The sequence below is a fragment of the Centrocercus urophasianus genome, unplaced genomic scaffold (assembly GCF_019232065.1).
Source record: "Centrocercus urophasianus isolate 14NV4802_14NV808 unplaced genomic scaffold, USGS_Curo_1.0 seq_22, whole genome shotgun sequence".
NCBI lineage: Eukaryota > Metazoa > Chordata > Aves > Galliformes > Phasianidae > Centrocercus > Centrocercus urophasianus.
The window spans coordinates 19,090,451-19,105,928 of record NW_024884778.1 but is presented as its reverse complement, the minus strand read 5'-3'; the positions used below and the strand labels follow the sequence as shown (position 1 = coordinate 19,105,928).

At 45.4% G+C, this 15,478-nt stretch overlaps 1 protein-coding gene across 2 annotated transcripts in view; it reads right to left on the bottom strand.

Moving 5' to 3' along the window:
• The window catches only part of HEMK1 (HemK methyltransferase family member 1), a 70,343-nt gene that overhangs the window by 12,601 nt on the left and 42,264 nt on the right, over nt 1-15,478 (bottom strand). For both annotated transcript variants that reach the window (XM_042823360.1, XM_042823362.1), the window contains one exon: nt 6,990-7,066. In XM_042823360.1, the coding sequence (XP_042679294.1) occupies nt 6,990-7,066 (77 nt within the window). The remainder of the gene's footprint in view (nt 1-6,989; nt 7,067-15,478) is intronic.

The following is a 15,478-nucleotide window of genomic DNA, read 5'->3' as shown; positions in this document are numbered from 1 at the left end:
AATATTGCTTTCACATCGTTATTCAAGGTATCAGCTTGACAGCAAGAAAAAAACATATTGGGCCTAGTGTCTCATTCATAGCAAACAGTGACTAATAGTAATGCTAATGGCAAAGAGCAAAGACTGCAGAAACCTCGAAGTCAGCCTAACAACCCAAGAGCCTCTCTGAGATTCACAGATAGGAGCATTTCCTAGAAATAAAATGAGAAGAAATCATTTATTCTTAAATTACGAAACACTCACTGGAGACATAAGTGCATTTGAAAAATACACGTCAAATGCAATTCAAGGAAACACACAAGTGGCTCCAATGTTTTAAGAAAAGCCAAATTACCTTCCTATCAAGCCAATACTAACAAATGAAGTGGAATTACCCCTTCTGCTGCTGCGGTGAGCCCCCTCACCACAAAGAGCCAAGGAGGCAGGGCTGCCTCGAAGGCAGAGTTGTGAGATGGAACTGGTGGGCAAGCGGGGGGCCACCCAGATGGTAAATATTTTCTGCCATGCAATTCAACGCTGCATCAGTATGAGAACTGAATACCTCACCCTTGGCCTTGTCTTCTTCCCACCCCAAAGGCATGCTGCTCCTTCCAGCAGGCTTCTCCCTGCTGCAAATGCTCCAGCAGCAAGGAGCTCCAGGGCTGGGAAATGAGAGCCAGCCCAGTGGTGCCCCAGTGGAGGCATAGCCAGCATGTAGTCTGTCCTCTGCTTTATCTTCTAAATCCTCCTTACTTGGAGGGGGTGCACAGGTGGGAAAACTCCCTCAGCCCACAGGCACACTGCCTCTGGAGCACCCAAGCCCTACAGCTGAGTGCTGTCATGGTGAGTGCAGAGGCTCAGCACCCAAAGCACCATTTTTAACAGCAGCCTTAGTGCTGTGCAGGCTCTGCATTCCCTTCCCTGCCAGTCACAAAGAGAATTCGTGTGAGCACTGTCATCACCATTCATAATGTTTCCCAAGGAAATTAATTCCTATGTACACAGGAGTTCAAGGCACAAGTGAACAGAATAGCCAAGCAAACCAATGTGCTGGCGCCTTCCCCAGGCAGTTAACCCCAAACCAACACTCCTTTGAGGGATGGTGGCTTCAAATCTCAGCCAGCTCCCTTCCACCTCAAACCTGCAGCACTTCAGGGCCTTTCTGGATGCAGAGCTTCTTTCCAACCTCAGAGGCTGCAATGCAGCAGTTCCTACCACAGCAGCAGCATTACTCTGTGCTGCAGCATCCGCCAGCAGCCCTAAGCCCAGGAGATGCACCGAGGGATCCTGCCATCCAGGGCCGCACCCTGAGCCTGCAGGGACCCACGGACCAGGGAAGAAGCCCTTGCTCTGAGCTCTCCACGATGGCTTTGCTCCAGCCCTCCACTTTCCCTTCTGGCATACTGCAGCCCAGTGTCCCAGCTGTCCCAGTATTCAAAATTGCCACTTGCAAACCACCTGTGCTCTTGGTATTACTGCCGAGGCTCTCATCTGCAAGTCATCAACAGGCTCCTTCTGAAGTACTTCTTTGTCAGTGTTTTATAATACCTTTTCCTGGTGGCCTAATAATTTAGAAATTAATGCATTGTCCTCCTGTGATTCAAGTACATTATTCTGCTGTCATCCAAAAACAGATCAGACATACTTGCTAAAAGCTTCTGCTAATTTTCATCTTCATTAACAATTGCACCATTTCCATTTCAAAGAGGCCTTACACAATTTTCTGTTTCAGGCAGATTGTTTAAATTCTATAATGTCCTTGAAGATAGCAGCCGAGGATAATTTCACATTTCCCTTTTTATTTCCAGTTTTCTGCACTTCATTTCTAATTTATATTAACTGCTACCCATTCTCCCTCCCCCTCCACACTGCTTTTGCTTTTTTGCTCCTAATGCTGTCTTCACCACTGAACAGCGATCATCCCTTTCCTGAGGGCACAGTCACAGTTCTTTTCCAAACAATGCGCTGTTCTTGAAGAATGCCTGATTCTAGCATTCATGTAAAACACTCACCAAACTCCAGACAAAAAATCCCTTCGCTCTGGATAAATTATGTTACATTACTAGTCTGAAAAACCTGTTTGTTTAGATTTTCTTTAAGGAAGGTGGCCATCTTGCAGATACCACCAGCTTCCAAACCAGCTCTGAAATCCTTCACTCCCAATGGAGAAGAGTCAGACAAGCAACAGTGCATAATGAACAGCTCTTTAGCTTCTAGGATCAGTCCTAGATAGGCCACCCTATAAGGAATTGCTGCTTTCGGCATTCCATTAAGCGCTTGGTCTAATTGCTCCCTCCTGGCACCTGAATAAACTTCTGTGGACAAAACCAAAACCAGGCTGAGCCCCAACCACAAGGGATTCCTGCACCCAGCTGAAGACCTCTGGGCCCAGTGAACTGGGGCTGTCACAGCTCTCACCACGGGAACACTTCTGGCCCCAGTGCATTCTGCCTACAGCTTTCGCTCCACGCCTGCTCCTTTCAGAGGTATTCTCAGAAACCCAGATCTTCCTGCGTCACAGCAGGAAGTGATTTGTCATGGTTATTCCCTGAAGAACTTCATTTTCTGGTAGTGGAGAACGGTAGGAACAGGCAGAGAGCAACTGAGTTTGAGTCTCACTAGGCAAATTACTGGTCTGACGTTTAAGCCTAGGTACTCAGAATTAACCATAAAAATCAGTTTAACTCAGAAGTTGCCTTCTCAATTTGCCAAACAGGAGAAACGCTATGATCCAGGCAGCTCCTCACCCACATCTGACAGTACCCAAGACTTCAAAAACAAAGTGAAAAACAAAGAAAATTCACAACGTGTAATCAAAGAAGAGATTCTTCTGAAGGCTTACCTCGAGCTGGGACATTGACTTTTTTGTTTTCCCCTGTCCTCTCTCTCTTACCTTGCCATTTTCACACAAGAATTCCCAAAGACAAGTCCTAAAGAATACAGCACATCACAGAATATGCCTAGGGTTCCCTGGTGTCCTTCTGGCTTCCTTGGCTTCCAGATGGCAGGCCACGCTCACAGGCAATCTAGCCAATAATATGGAATCATACAGCTGTTTTTAACTGAATCAGTAACTATTTTCAAGTGGCTCTGTGGGAATTTTGTCGTATGGTTGTTGTTTTTTTTTCTTTTAAACTAATGATGTAAGTGGAGAAATGAGGCCATGTCTGGTGACACTGTAGTCTGACTCTAAACTATCAAAACCACAGTGGCCAGAGGCGGGACTTTCCCTCGATGCTTTAATTCACCACAGTTAAGTACAGCAGAAGATACAGCGCCCGATTCCCTCTGCAAGCAGTTGTGTACTGCAGAAGCTGTACTCATTCACTCACACTCAGAGCACGCCGCACAGCACATGTCCCCTTTATCTGTTAGGTTTCAGTTCACTTCTTCATGTACTTTTGGGCTGCCACTTACCCTCATTTACTAGAACATTGCTGTTCTCTGGCTTGGTTGCCTTCATTAACAAAGATAACCTTACGAAGATGAAAAAGAAAATAGGGAAGAATATTCCACTACTCTATCTTTGGAAGTAGGACTGCTGAGCATCATGCACTGTGAGCAGCTTCAGGAAGAGTAGATAAGGATTACTTTATCACAAAGGCACCCAAGATACTCATCCTACGGTATTGTGAAGCTGCAGGGGTTTTTCTGAGGAGCCTGCGTTGCAGCAAACAGTCCTTCACTTGAGTACTGTCCTCAAGCCTGGTCAGCCGTGCACTAACAGCTGTCAGGAGACCACACTTCTGATGTAGATCATCTGGAAAGATCTGGTCTTGCTCTAGCACAAGGGAATGGGACTTTCCTGTTTAAAATGTAATTGCTTTACTGTATTTTCTGAAAATATTTAAATGCCCTCACTGAAATTGTCTTTAGCTTGGTTAAACACAAGCAGGCTATTAGAGCTGCTACATCTACATCAGTGTCTGCCCACTGTTCTACTTCAATTCTAGAGTCAGCTCATCTGTATAGTCCAAATCAAGCTGCTGAAGAACAAAACGGCACTAGGAACACCAGAAAAAGGCAACACAGCTTTATTTATTTTGAAGTTTCCCATTCATCACCATCTTTTCCATACACATATGACATTTTACCCTGGACTGTTCTGATACTTCATCAATTAATTCTTTACTAACACAGTGCAGTTCACAAAGAATACATTTCTGGCACTCAGCGGTTAGTGCCTCTCAGCAATGGACTGGCCTCCTGAGTTAATCTTACCTCAAAGGTCTGTGTAAAACCCTCAGCTTTTTTAATGTTATTGTTATTTTCAGGGAACATCTCTTTGCTGGATGCAGCCGCTGCAGTGAAACAAGGGCTATCCCAGAGAGCAGAGATCTTAACGTGTTTATGAGCAGCTAAGCTGTGGTACTGAAATCACTGAGGGAAGAACTGCCACAGCCCTGGTGCCAACATCTCCATGAGCACAGGAGATGGAGATGGGGTTCAGTAAATGAAGGGTGAAGTGCGGGTCTCGACTTGGGACAGGGAGCAGGGGTCCTGCTGGGGAGGACGATGGTAGGTTGGTGATTATGAAAGCACGCGACCAAAGGCTACACAGGAGAAATTAGAGGCATGTCTTCCTATAGGCATGAAACAGCACGTCTGTAGTGACCACTGTCTCATGATCCACCCTTGGCTCCAGCAATGATAACAATGACTGCTGCTTATGCCCACGGTTGCTATTGCTGCTACCAGCGCGACATAAACCTGGGAACCCCTGGCACAGGTTACAACCACAGGCTGAATTCCCCTTTGATACTACTTGAGCCAACGTGAGTTCTCAGAAAATGTTGCTACATGTCTCCATGACGCACTGCTAAACAAGCACCTCTTATTTTGTACTGCCTTCAATATAGCAGTGATTTCCGTGTATGGTCCCATATGCAGTGCTCTGCAACAGGGTGACTTGGAGCTGGGTAACTTGGCAACACCAGTGTCCTTGGAGAAAGCTATATGCTTTTCTAGCCATATGTGAAACAACAGTACCCTACTCAGGGCTGTTTCTGGCCATCAGAAATCACTATGCAACAAAAACGCCACAATGAATGCCTTTGTCTGTGTCTCAACCTCTCTTATCTAGGATAAAACAAGCAACTCTGTGCCAAAGCCTTAAAACAGCCAGCACCCCCAGCTCTGAGGCTCTGAAGGCAGCCTGGACTTAGCAGGCAACCACCGTGGAGGTCAGGTTAGCTGGCTGACACAGGATATTACCCAGTGCTATCGGCGTGAAAGACTTGAAGGGCTGTTTTCACCACTGCTTTGGCTCATCACAACATCACAAGGCATGTTCCCTTTCCCCTCACCTGCCACGAGGTACTTGCAGATCACAGAGGTCTCCGGGAATGAAACGCTACCGACAGTAACAGGGAATTCTGTGCTATTGCCAGAGCAAAAACCAGTCAGTGGGGAGAACTTGTGCTGGATCCCTGACCCTTCATCCAGGGGAAAGGCAACTGGCTTCAACGCCACGTTAGGCTCCCTTCAGAGGGTGCAGAGGGAACTTCAGCTTTGCAGTCTGCAAGCAGTCATGGAGGAGGTGGGATGAACACACTGCTGGCAATGGAAAGAGCTTTTGCCCTTCTTTCTGAAGCATGTCTTGTTCTCTTCCGAGAAACCAGGTCTGATGAGTTCAGCTGCATAGTCTCCTACCTAACCAAGCCTTCAGAAAGGAGAAGTCAGGGAAGAAAAAGCCATCTATAGAAAAGGTGGGTTTGATGGGAACTTACTGAGCTGCAGCACGTAGCCTTGATGAGATGTGATTATTTCTGCTCTGGCTGTACTTTTGGCATTCAGCAAGGATAGCAATGGTCCTTTCTTCTTAAAATTAGTTAATGTTAAATAAGTTTTAACCTGAAATGTCTAAATTCCGAGAGGAGGAGGAACGCTCACTAGCCAATCCTGAGAAGTCACCTGGAGCCAGAAGGCCCATTTCTTCAGCTTGTCACACACAAATCCATCCAGGTCACATGGAGTTCTGCAGTCTCAAGAGCTCAAGCTTCTTAACTTCCTATCATGAGATATTTATGCCACTTTTATAAGCTACAAGCTACTCAAGACTGCCTGACTATTACAGCTTAAATGTATAAACGACATTCTCAAGAGAACATGCTATCATTTTTATTTTTTTTTTAACCCACACACATGCACACACGATTTGTTAAAACCTGAGAGCTTTTTGAGAATCAAGGGGAAACGTGTTCACTAAAAGATTTACTAAATGTAGAAAAAATAATAATAATAATAATAAATAAAGAATAACAGCCAAACACAGAGATATGCTCAAAGTTTTTGGAGATACAATTAGCTTTCACTTGGATTGTTGTTTTAGGATTGTTTTGTTGGGTTTTTTTTTGCTCCTTGATGCTAACTGCTGTCTCCTCAGCCAGCTGAACACAATCAGCTGCTGTTCAACGGAAGTTACTCTATAGCAACAGTATTTCATAGATCTTGTGACGCTTTGCCGGAACCTCAAGTTCTCCTGTGCACAGACATATGCTTTGAAAAGAACAGCTGCACTTTATCCACATCTCTTTACTTCACTGTCATGCCAACAAGAAAAAACTTGAAGGGAAGCACGTTCACTAAACCCGCTACGACAAACACAGACACAGAACAAAGCAAGAGACAGCAGCCAAAGCCAAGTCCTCCAGCACACAGAGTAAGGGACAAGAGAGCCCTGGGCATCCCCACCATCCTACCCTGCGTGACACTCGGATATTTTTAGGGCACTCCGTAGAGTCTCCTTCCAGCCAGCCCCCGTGCAGGGCCAGGACTGGCACAGGAGCTGTGTATGCACTGCATCACACTGGAAACACTCATCGATCTCCCCCAGCCACAGCTCGCCCCAAGCCTGCAGCCAGTAAGTGCCCCACGGTACTGCTGAGCCCATCAGAAAAGGCACTGAAGGGCACGGCTGAAGAGCCATTCTCATCTCAACACTGCATGTTTCACACTGTTATCACACAGCCCAGACTGCACAATGACAGCCAAGCATGGGAGTGACTTACCTCGAGTGAAGTCCACAGGCCCAGGATGAGACTGCCTTGGCCTGCCCATCACTACAGCTCCCTTCACACCACTGAAACTGTTTTAAAGAAAGCAAAAAATAGGTCATCCATTCTTTGGGAATGTCTTCTTTCAGGAAAAATGCTTCACTTTTTTTTTTTAATTTTTAACTAATTCTGCACAAGACTGATGAGCAGAAGAGCAATCCCTGTGCAGCCACTGTTACTTACATTGACTCAGCTGGAAGGTGACACCCAACGGAACTTTTGAGAACAGGAACTTTCTCAGGGCTAAATAGTGAAAGTAAGGCACATTAAGCCTGACTTGCACCTATGTCAGCACCCAGATTGCTCTACTGGAGGATCCAGTGCCTTCCAGATGTCTAGGTTTATATTCCACGTCTCCACCCAATTTATTCTACCTTTCTGTCAAAGATCAGAGGCAAAGGGTTTGATTCACTTGTTCAGTTAATCGAAAGTTTATTCTTACATTCTTTCTACTCTTTTCTCCTTGTTTGCTGCTGGCTTCTGCATTTTTGTGGAGCTCCTGAATGGCAGGTATGGATGACTGCCTTGCAGCTTGCTGTATGGCACAGGCAATGGACACTGTGCATTCTGAATGCCAGGACACCTTGCTTCTTCCTCAAGGAGGAAACAGTAAAGCACCTGCTCCTGAGTGAGGCAGCAGCTCCTATCCTTGCAGGAGCTCAGAGGGGACCAGGACATGCTGCTATCCCAAAGGTGAGAACCTTTGACTACTGAAGCATGGAAAAGAAAGCATGTCACTTTTGGAACCAGCCTCTGGCTTGCACTTTCCCCTTCATTGTGGCCCTAAGAGGTCAAACTGCTTGAACAAAGTGAAGAACAACCCCCTCCTTCTCTGAGCTGCGGTCACTGGCACACCAAGACAAGCTGTGTGCTTGCTGCCAGGCTCAGTGAGTGCTTTCTTCACCACAGCGCTGCTGCACACCATGCCCTCCTGGGTACCACAAACGTTCTGTGCACACCATGGCTTCCTGAGCCAACAGAGTCTTGCTGTCTGCTCTCAGGGAGGCTATCAACCTCAAAAAAATAGTAGAGATTTCCTCATCTTCACAAGTTCTACAAGCCTCGCTCTGCTCAGGTGCTTTGCCTTCCTTTGCTTCCCTGATTAATCCTCACCCTACAGATACGACCCTACTGCTCAAACAGAGCTCAGGTTGGCAAGTCAAGCCAGCCACAGGCTGCCTGCCTGCAGGAGTCTTTGGTGGCACAGAGCAGGGGCTACTCACACAGACATGAGGGCAGGAGGGGCTCTGGCTGCAGTCAATTGCTTGCTCCTTGTAGAGGAGTTTTAGCTCTGTGCATCCCAAGGCCACAGAACACACTGCATCCTGCAGCACAGGGAGGCTCTTTCTTGGAAAACAAACACAATGTAAAGCCTCCTGGTTTTATGTCTCAGTGCATCTTTCAAGCTACAAAACAACACCAAATGAGACCAAATGAGAACTGGGATGCTTTCATGAGTGACGGTAAATCAGAGCACTGCTCACACTGCATAACAGAGACTGCCCAAGTTTATGGGGCCACAATATTTAACTTCAGCTAAGGAAATAAGGACCTTAGAATTCCTCATTTAATCACAGATGTCTGAGGTAATATTTGAAACCTGGGACCACACTTCTAAACAAAACACATTTGCCTAAGAAGCCAACAATATCATTTAATGAAAAGAAGCTGCATGCATATATTGCCATTCCACTGCCACAGACTGGAAATGAGTAACTTCTTCACCATACAATCCTTGCAACTGTTTATTTTCTTCTGAAGGGATTTCTCCTTTACCAAAGCTTTCACAGTGGCTGTTTTCCTCCCCTGCTGTAAACTGGATCACTTAACCTCGTACAATTTTTTGTTATTTAAAAATCTGTACCATAGAATCACAGAATGATTTGGGTTGGAAGGGACCTCAAGGATCATGAATCCCACCAACCCTGCCACATGCAGGGCCACCAACCTCCCCACTTAATACTAGACCAAACTGCCCAGGGCCCCATCCAACCTGGCCTTGAACACCTCCAGGGATGGACGGGGCATCCATAGCCTCTCTGGGCAGCTGTTCCAGCACCTCACTGCTCTCACAACAAAGAACTTCCCCTGATACCCAACCCAAATCTTCCCTCCCTCAACTTCAAACCATTTCCCTTTGTCCTGCTGTTATCTACCCTTTCAAAGAGTTGAGCTGTACTGAGCATATTATTTTTTCATACACTCTCTCTCACACTCTCTGTCTCCTACTAGACGAGAAAGAACAAAAATGTTCATCTCAGCTATCTAATAAACATAAATGCCTTCTGCAAGTCTGAATCAGGCTGAGGAAAAGATATTATATACAGATAAACAGAGTGCTGAATGATTTAAGATGCAACAACAGCTAAATGCAACATGGAATGCATCGGTAAAATTACAAATTAGCATTAATGCGCAATCAATTCAACTAAAAAGGGAAGACAACGTTGCTGTGAAGAACGGCCTTTTTTAGTCAAAATCAATGAGAAATCAATGGTATAGTTTAATGGAAGGGGAAACACTAGGAAAGGAAATATATTCATATTTCAGAGAACTTTGCAATTAACTGCAACACTGAAAATGAATATTAAGTATAATTCTCCACTTCCTCCTTGCTTGCATGAGGACAAACAGTGCTCAAATTTGGAATAAATCAGTGCAAAGTTAATACAGCCCCATTTTGCCAGCACAAAGTTTCATCCTCGTCAGCGCTGTCATGCTAATTAGAACTGATCCATTTGCTTCTTCCTTGTGGCATTGTGCCTTTCTGCTACCCTGCCAGTGAGGAAAGGAGTGAAAAAATCAGTGAAAAAATAATTCATATCCACGTCAAGACATCTGTTCTCTGCCAGACAGTTTTGCACTAGTGCAAGCTGGGCCTGTGCCCAAACTGCTGTGGGTGCTCCAGTCAGGAGCAGAACCCAACAGACAGACTTCAGAAACAGAATACTTCCAAATAATTCAACAGTCATGTTTTTGGTGTCGCTTCAGAGAATAAAACATAGAACCCAAACTACTTGATACTAAACCTAAACCTAGCTGCAGTGTGTTACAGTGTAAATACATCTCGCAGGGATCCTTCTGCTAACATCACTGCAAAGGCCATGAGCAGAACGTGAGCAGCTGCCTCAAAATGAGATGCCTGTCAGCAAACAGGAGGATGGAAACAAGCCTCCACGTGAGCCCATGTGATCAAAAGCAGGTAATCCTTCAAACCCTCTCTGCAGAGATTTTATCCCAGTGGGGCAGTCAGGCCATGAGTCACTTGCCATGAGTCACGCTCCCACCAACTCCTCCCAGCAGCAGGAGGGTTTCAGGTGGAAAATTACGGGTGTGTTGTGGACCAAGGCTGTGAAACAGGTCACCCTGCGTGCTGTGTTTCAGACGCTTCCTACAGGTGTCCATCTGAACGGCTCAAGCACAGCAAAATTATAAGAACTGTGGAAGAGTTCTTAAAATGAGCACTACACCTTTGTGCTAACAGTTAGGCTCTCACAAATATCATTGTGATATGGCATATTTGCAGCTAAACTTCAGTTTTATATTGTCCCTCTTTCTAACCCTGTGAAATGAGAAGCCAATGTCTCACCATTTGCAGGGGTGGTTTAGCATTGCTCCTTCTGGCTAGTGGCAGCACAGAAGAAAAGGTCTAAAGAGTACAATCAACAGGAAGGTCAGTGTAGTTTCTGGTTTGCGTGGGTCCTCTCAGGGCATTGCACAATGTTAGCCTCCTTCAGGTGGATTCCCTCATCAAAGCTTGGCACTACTGCCTTGAATGTGGACTGTTGCATCACACCAGTCTTCTTTCTTCCTCTTTCTGGAATATTCAGCTGCATTTAAATCAAAACTTTGGACAGCAGAATGCAGACACCCTTGCATTCAAATGTCAAAAAGAAATAGCACATTTCATAATCCTAGCTAGAGACGTGGACATTAAGATTTAAATCCACCTCAGTAGGTGAGGCATCACACTGTCTCCAAATGGTCTTCTACAAAGAGCACAGAAGACTGAACCTAGCCAAGAAAGGGGAAAGACAGAGTAATCCCCATTTCCTGCAGACCTTCTTCATTTTACTGATGAATTTTTTCATTGATTTATTTTTTTATTGATTGATTATTATCCTCTAACATGATCTGCCTCATCTTTTCATCTGTTGCATCCACACAATGAAACCACAAGCAGTGATTGAACATTTCTGAGCACGGGACGCCTTCCACATCCAAATTGCCAAGGTTTGCTTATCGGTGCATTGCATTTTACACCAACTTTAATTTAGTTCAAGAACAGGCTCACAACACTTGTTTCTGAACCAACTCACAGGGACATACCGTGTTCTGTCCTACCACGCTCCCCATCTGCCTCACCAAAGGGTATTTATAATTCCCTGGAGCTGGATTACCTTTCACGGAAGGCCGCAAGGTCCAGTCCATCAGGTGCTGGAATTCTGCAGGGCAGGAGCAGCACCGGGCTCCTCATGCCTTGTGGATGATGGCAGAGCTTCTTTTAGTTCTTAACCTTTTCCTTCGAGGCAGTAGGAAACCATGTCAGTGCAAGTGAACACGCTGCACCGGCACGAAGAACAAGCCCGGCTACCAAGCTAATTGTGGAGACAGGAATGGGTGCTAGAAGGGTAGGACGGGAGGTGGGTGCCTTTTTTATTAGACTTGTCCTGATGCCCTAAATGGGCCAGAAGGAGTGAATGTATCCTCTCACATAAAGAGCCATTATGCAGGGATTTCATTTTTCTGATGGAAAAATCTTGACAATCATAAATAGGAGCGTTCGCATGACAGGGAAATTCTAGCAAGGCTTTTCAATGAATCTCCTGCAACAAATTCCAAATTCAACCAGCTTCTTCTATCTAAGCTCATGTGCACGCTGCAGGATTCGCATACTTCACCCCTCATTACCTATGGCCAGACTGAAATCAATGCAGCAAGAGGCTTAAGAACCAGCTCTTAGCAATAACCCTCACCACAGCCACAGGTAAAGAGGAAGACTGAAATGTATTTGGTTTCACTTAAACTGTGAGGGAAAGAAAAGGAAGAATGGCAGAGGAAGGAAGGAAAACAAAAGGAAAGAAGTAGAAATTTGTACGTAGAGGGGAGAGTCCCAACTATCTCCCACGTTAGACTGAAACAGAACGCACAAGAGAATTTGTGGAAGCTCTTAGAAGAAAGAGTCATATTATTGTCAGTGAGTCTTTTATTTTCTTAGTGAGCAGCACTTGCCATTTTTATCTCCTCCATTCACCAAAAGAGAAGATTGTGGGGGTACCCAGCATATAGTAGGCCACTTCCTATACTTCATAATGCTCAGGCAAACATTCTCAGGCAGCCTGGAACGAAGGCATACTTGTGACTGAACAGTTTTGGACAACTCAGTACAAAAAAAAATGTCTTTATGAGATAAGGAGTCTCTAACTTCTTCGTTGAGGTATTGCAGGAAAAGGAGGGAATGGAAATCTGTTACCTGCAGACCACATTTGTGTTAGTCCTTCAAGGTTTCCCTTCTCCCTACCAAAATTCCCTGTTGGTTCATGATCACTTGAAAATCTAAGACCCACATTCTTTAATGAGCAGCAGGCAAGGGAGACTGGCCACTTCTGAAAGACCTATGACATTTCACATCATCAGATATGAGCCTGTTCTGGGAAATGGAATTTTTATACTCATCATATCCTTCCAGTGCATCGACTCCATCCATCAATGGCAGCCTTCCAACGATCTGCTTAGCTTTATTGCCACACCAGGATCACGCCGGGGAGCAAATAACTAAAGTCTATTAGTAACAGAAAAATGCTATACAAAAGCAAACTCAGCAGAGCTGCACCATGGATACTATGGCAAATTTCAGATGAGAAACAGAGTTTTCTTTTTTCAGAACAGGCAACAGTGTTCCTCCAGCTTTCACCCATCACTCCCTGATGCTCTCCAGATTTGCAGCCAGAAGGAAGGGGAAGTAAGTTGTTTCTCTGCCTGAATGTTGACGTCTCATTATGAGCTGAAAAAGATACTTGCTCTGCATGCTCTGCTACTTCCTTCATTCAGGATTCTGTCCATTAACATCTAATTTTTGTCTTCTTCTTGCATTCTTTATCTCAGTTCCAAACTGTTGTCATTTCTAGGAATACCTTTCTGTATGCCATCACTAAGGGTTGAATGTTTTGTTTTAGTTAGCTGATTTTTGCTTATCTGCTTGCATTTTCCTCCTATTTTCTAGCTTGAAAACTTCAGCTAGCAATATGGCGAGCATTCCTCAGCTCCGACCCAAGGCAACAGAGCAGTTGTGAGAACACTCCCAAGAAATGACTTCATTTTCTCTCAATCAAAACATTTTCCCACACTCCCAAGCAAACCTCACCAAGATGGTTTGCAAAAGGGTCCTAATATCATCTCTGACAAAGGCAGTTCTACTGAACTTCCTTCTGAAATTTCAAGCCTAAAGGCTGTCAGGGTAAGTTTCCACCAAAATTGTAGGCATTCCCAAAATACATCCTAGAACAAATTTTAATCTTTAATGAAAAGAAATAGACAGAAATATAGCAAATAAGGAATGATGGACACAGACAAAGCTACCTTACAAGCCACAACACAGATCTGTGCCAGAAGGGAACAGAAAATGGCAGCAGTGGGAAGTGGAGATGGAAAGTTTACAATTGCATCCTACTCTGCAGGTTTTGCTTCTGCAAGATGCTGTCAGAATGCTCTACCTTCAGCCAGGTTGGTGAAGACTCTGTCCTCAAACACTGGGATACAGCCAAAGCTGTCTATCTGCATAGCTCAGCTACCTTGAAACTCCCCTTGTCCTGCAGCTGACTTGTAACTTGGCTGTTGGTTCTCCATTATGGCTGCTGACTGCTGCAACTTGCTCTCTTGCCCAGACCTGGGGATTGGGCCATCTATAGCACTGGCACGCATGAAACAGAATGAGACTGTGTCAGAGATTTAATTTACTCTCTGCCTTCTTTGCTCCTGCAGGCGTCTCAGGTTCCTTTGGTTTCCATTTCTCCCTTTGAGACACTGTTCCGAAATCTCACTCCTCTAGCAGCTCAAAATCTAATTTTCAGGCTAAGTGTATTAATAGCAACTTTGTACCAATTTGTCCTTGTGCCAGTATTGATCTTTATTATAAGACCTCTCCTTCCCCTCTAGTATTTACTTTGCAATGAAGTGTTTACAGAGAGACATCACATTCCTCTTCCTGTCTTTGTTTTGCTAAGCAAAACAAACTGATCTCTTTTAGTTTTCACTCATCTGCTGAGCTTTCTGGCCCTCACTCACCCTCTGAGCCCTGCTCTGCACCTGCCCCTATGTAAGCCTACTTTACTGACAGAACCACACACAGTGTTCCCAGCACTCTTGAATCTTGGTTTCACATCTCCCTGTTTTTACCAGGACCCTGTTTGAAACCATCCCTGCAAACACATTGGCCCCTGTACTTATCCAGTCATGTTCCTTCCAGTATCAAAGTTCCTCTGCTGCCTGGCTGCCTCCATAGCACCCAGCTCTTTCCCTGTTCTCACCCTGCTAGCACCTAAGCCAGATGGCTCCTGTGTGGGCAAGGCTCCCAGCTGCTGCTTGCGCTTGATCCCAGTGTCTCTCTGTGCTCCTGCAGAGCTCCCACACAGTGAACTAGTTGTACTGCTCTGCTCCCTGACTTCGAAGCCAGCAGATTCTCGCAGCAGATTCCGCCAGTTCCATTTCTCCTCGGCCTCGCTCCCCTGTTGATAGGCTTTTCTGCTCACCACCAATTGCCTGCACCTTCTGCAGGTCAGCCAGGACCAGTGCCCCATCAGGGCCCCAAATCCAAGACCTCTGTCTGACTCAGAACTACGCAGCCTTTAACCAGACTCCAGAGCTCCAAGACGCAGACGAACCCCATCCCAAATGGCCACATTTATCCACTGAAGCTTCCTAGTTGCCTCAAGCAACAGGGACGTTCTTTTCTTAATGTGAGCCACTTGTCCCCATGTGTCCCTACAAACGAATCGCCAGCTCCCTACTCAAGGGGAAAAAATCCTGCTGACTTCATTACATTGGGGTTTCCCTGCAGTTTCTGGTGCTGTAACCTGAGCTGGGATGTCTCTCTGACTGCAGCCTTTGGCCTGGTCTTTCCAAGGCTCGCTTGGAGCACAAACCCAGAGAGCAAAAATGACACACACAGCACAGGTTAATAACAAGCAAAGGCATTCTCATACCTGCATAAAGTATCAATTTGAATGTAGCCAAATCCAGATCTTAGCTTAAGGAACAAAGAATTCCTCTGTTCTCCCAACCTTAATCTAGTTCTGCGAACTGATGCAAATGGGGACATCTTGTTGTCTTGTGGACATAAAAATCAGATGAGCACGCTCATGGGAACTTGCCCAGTACTATTTCAGTGGCACAGTTCCAGGAAATGCCCTCATAGCCTGCCTTCATATGCTGCTCCCAGATCCTTG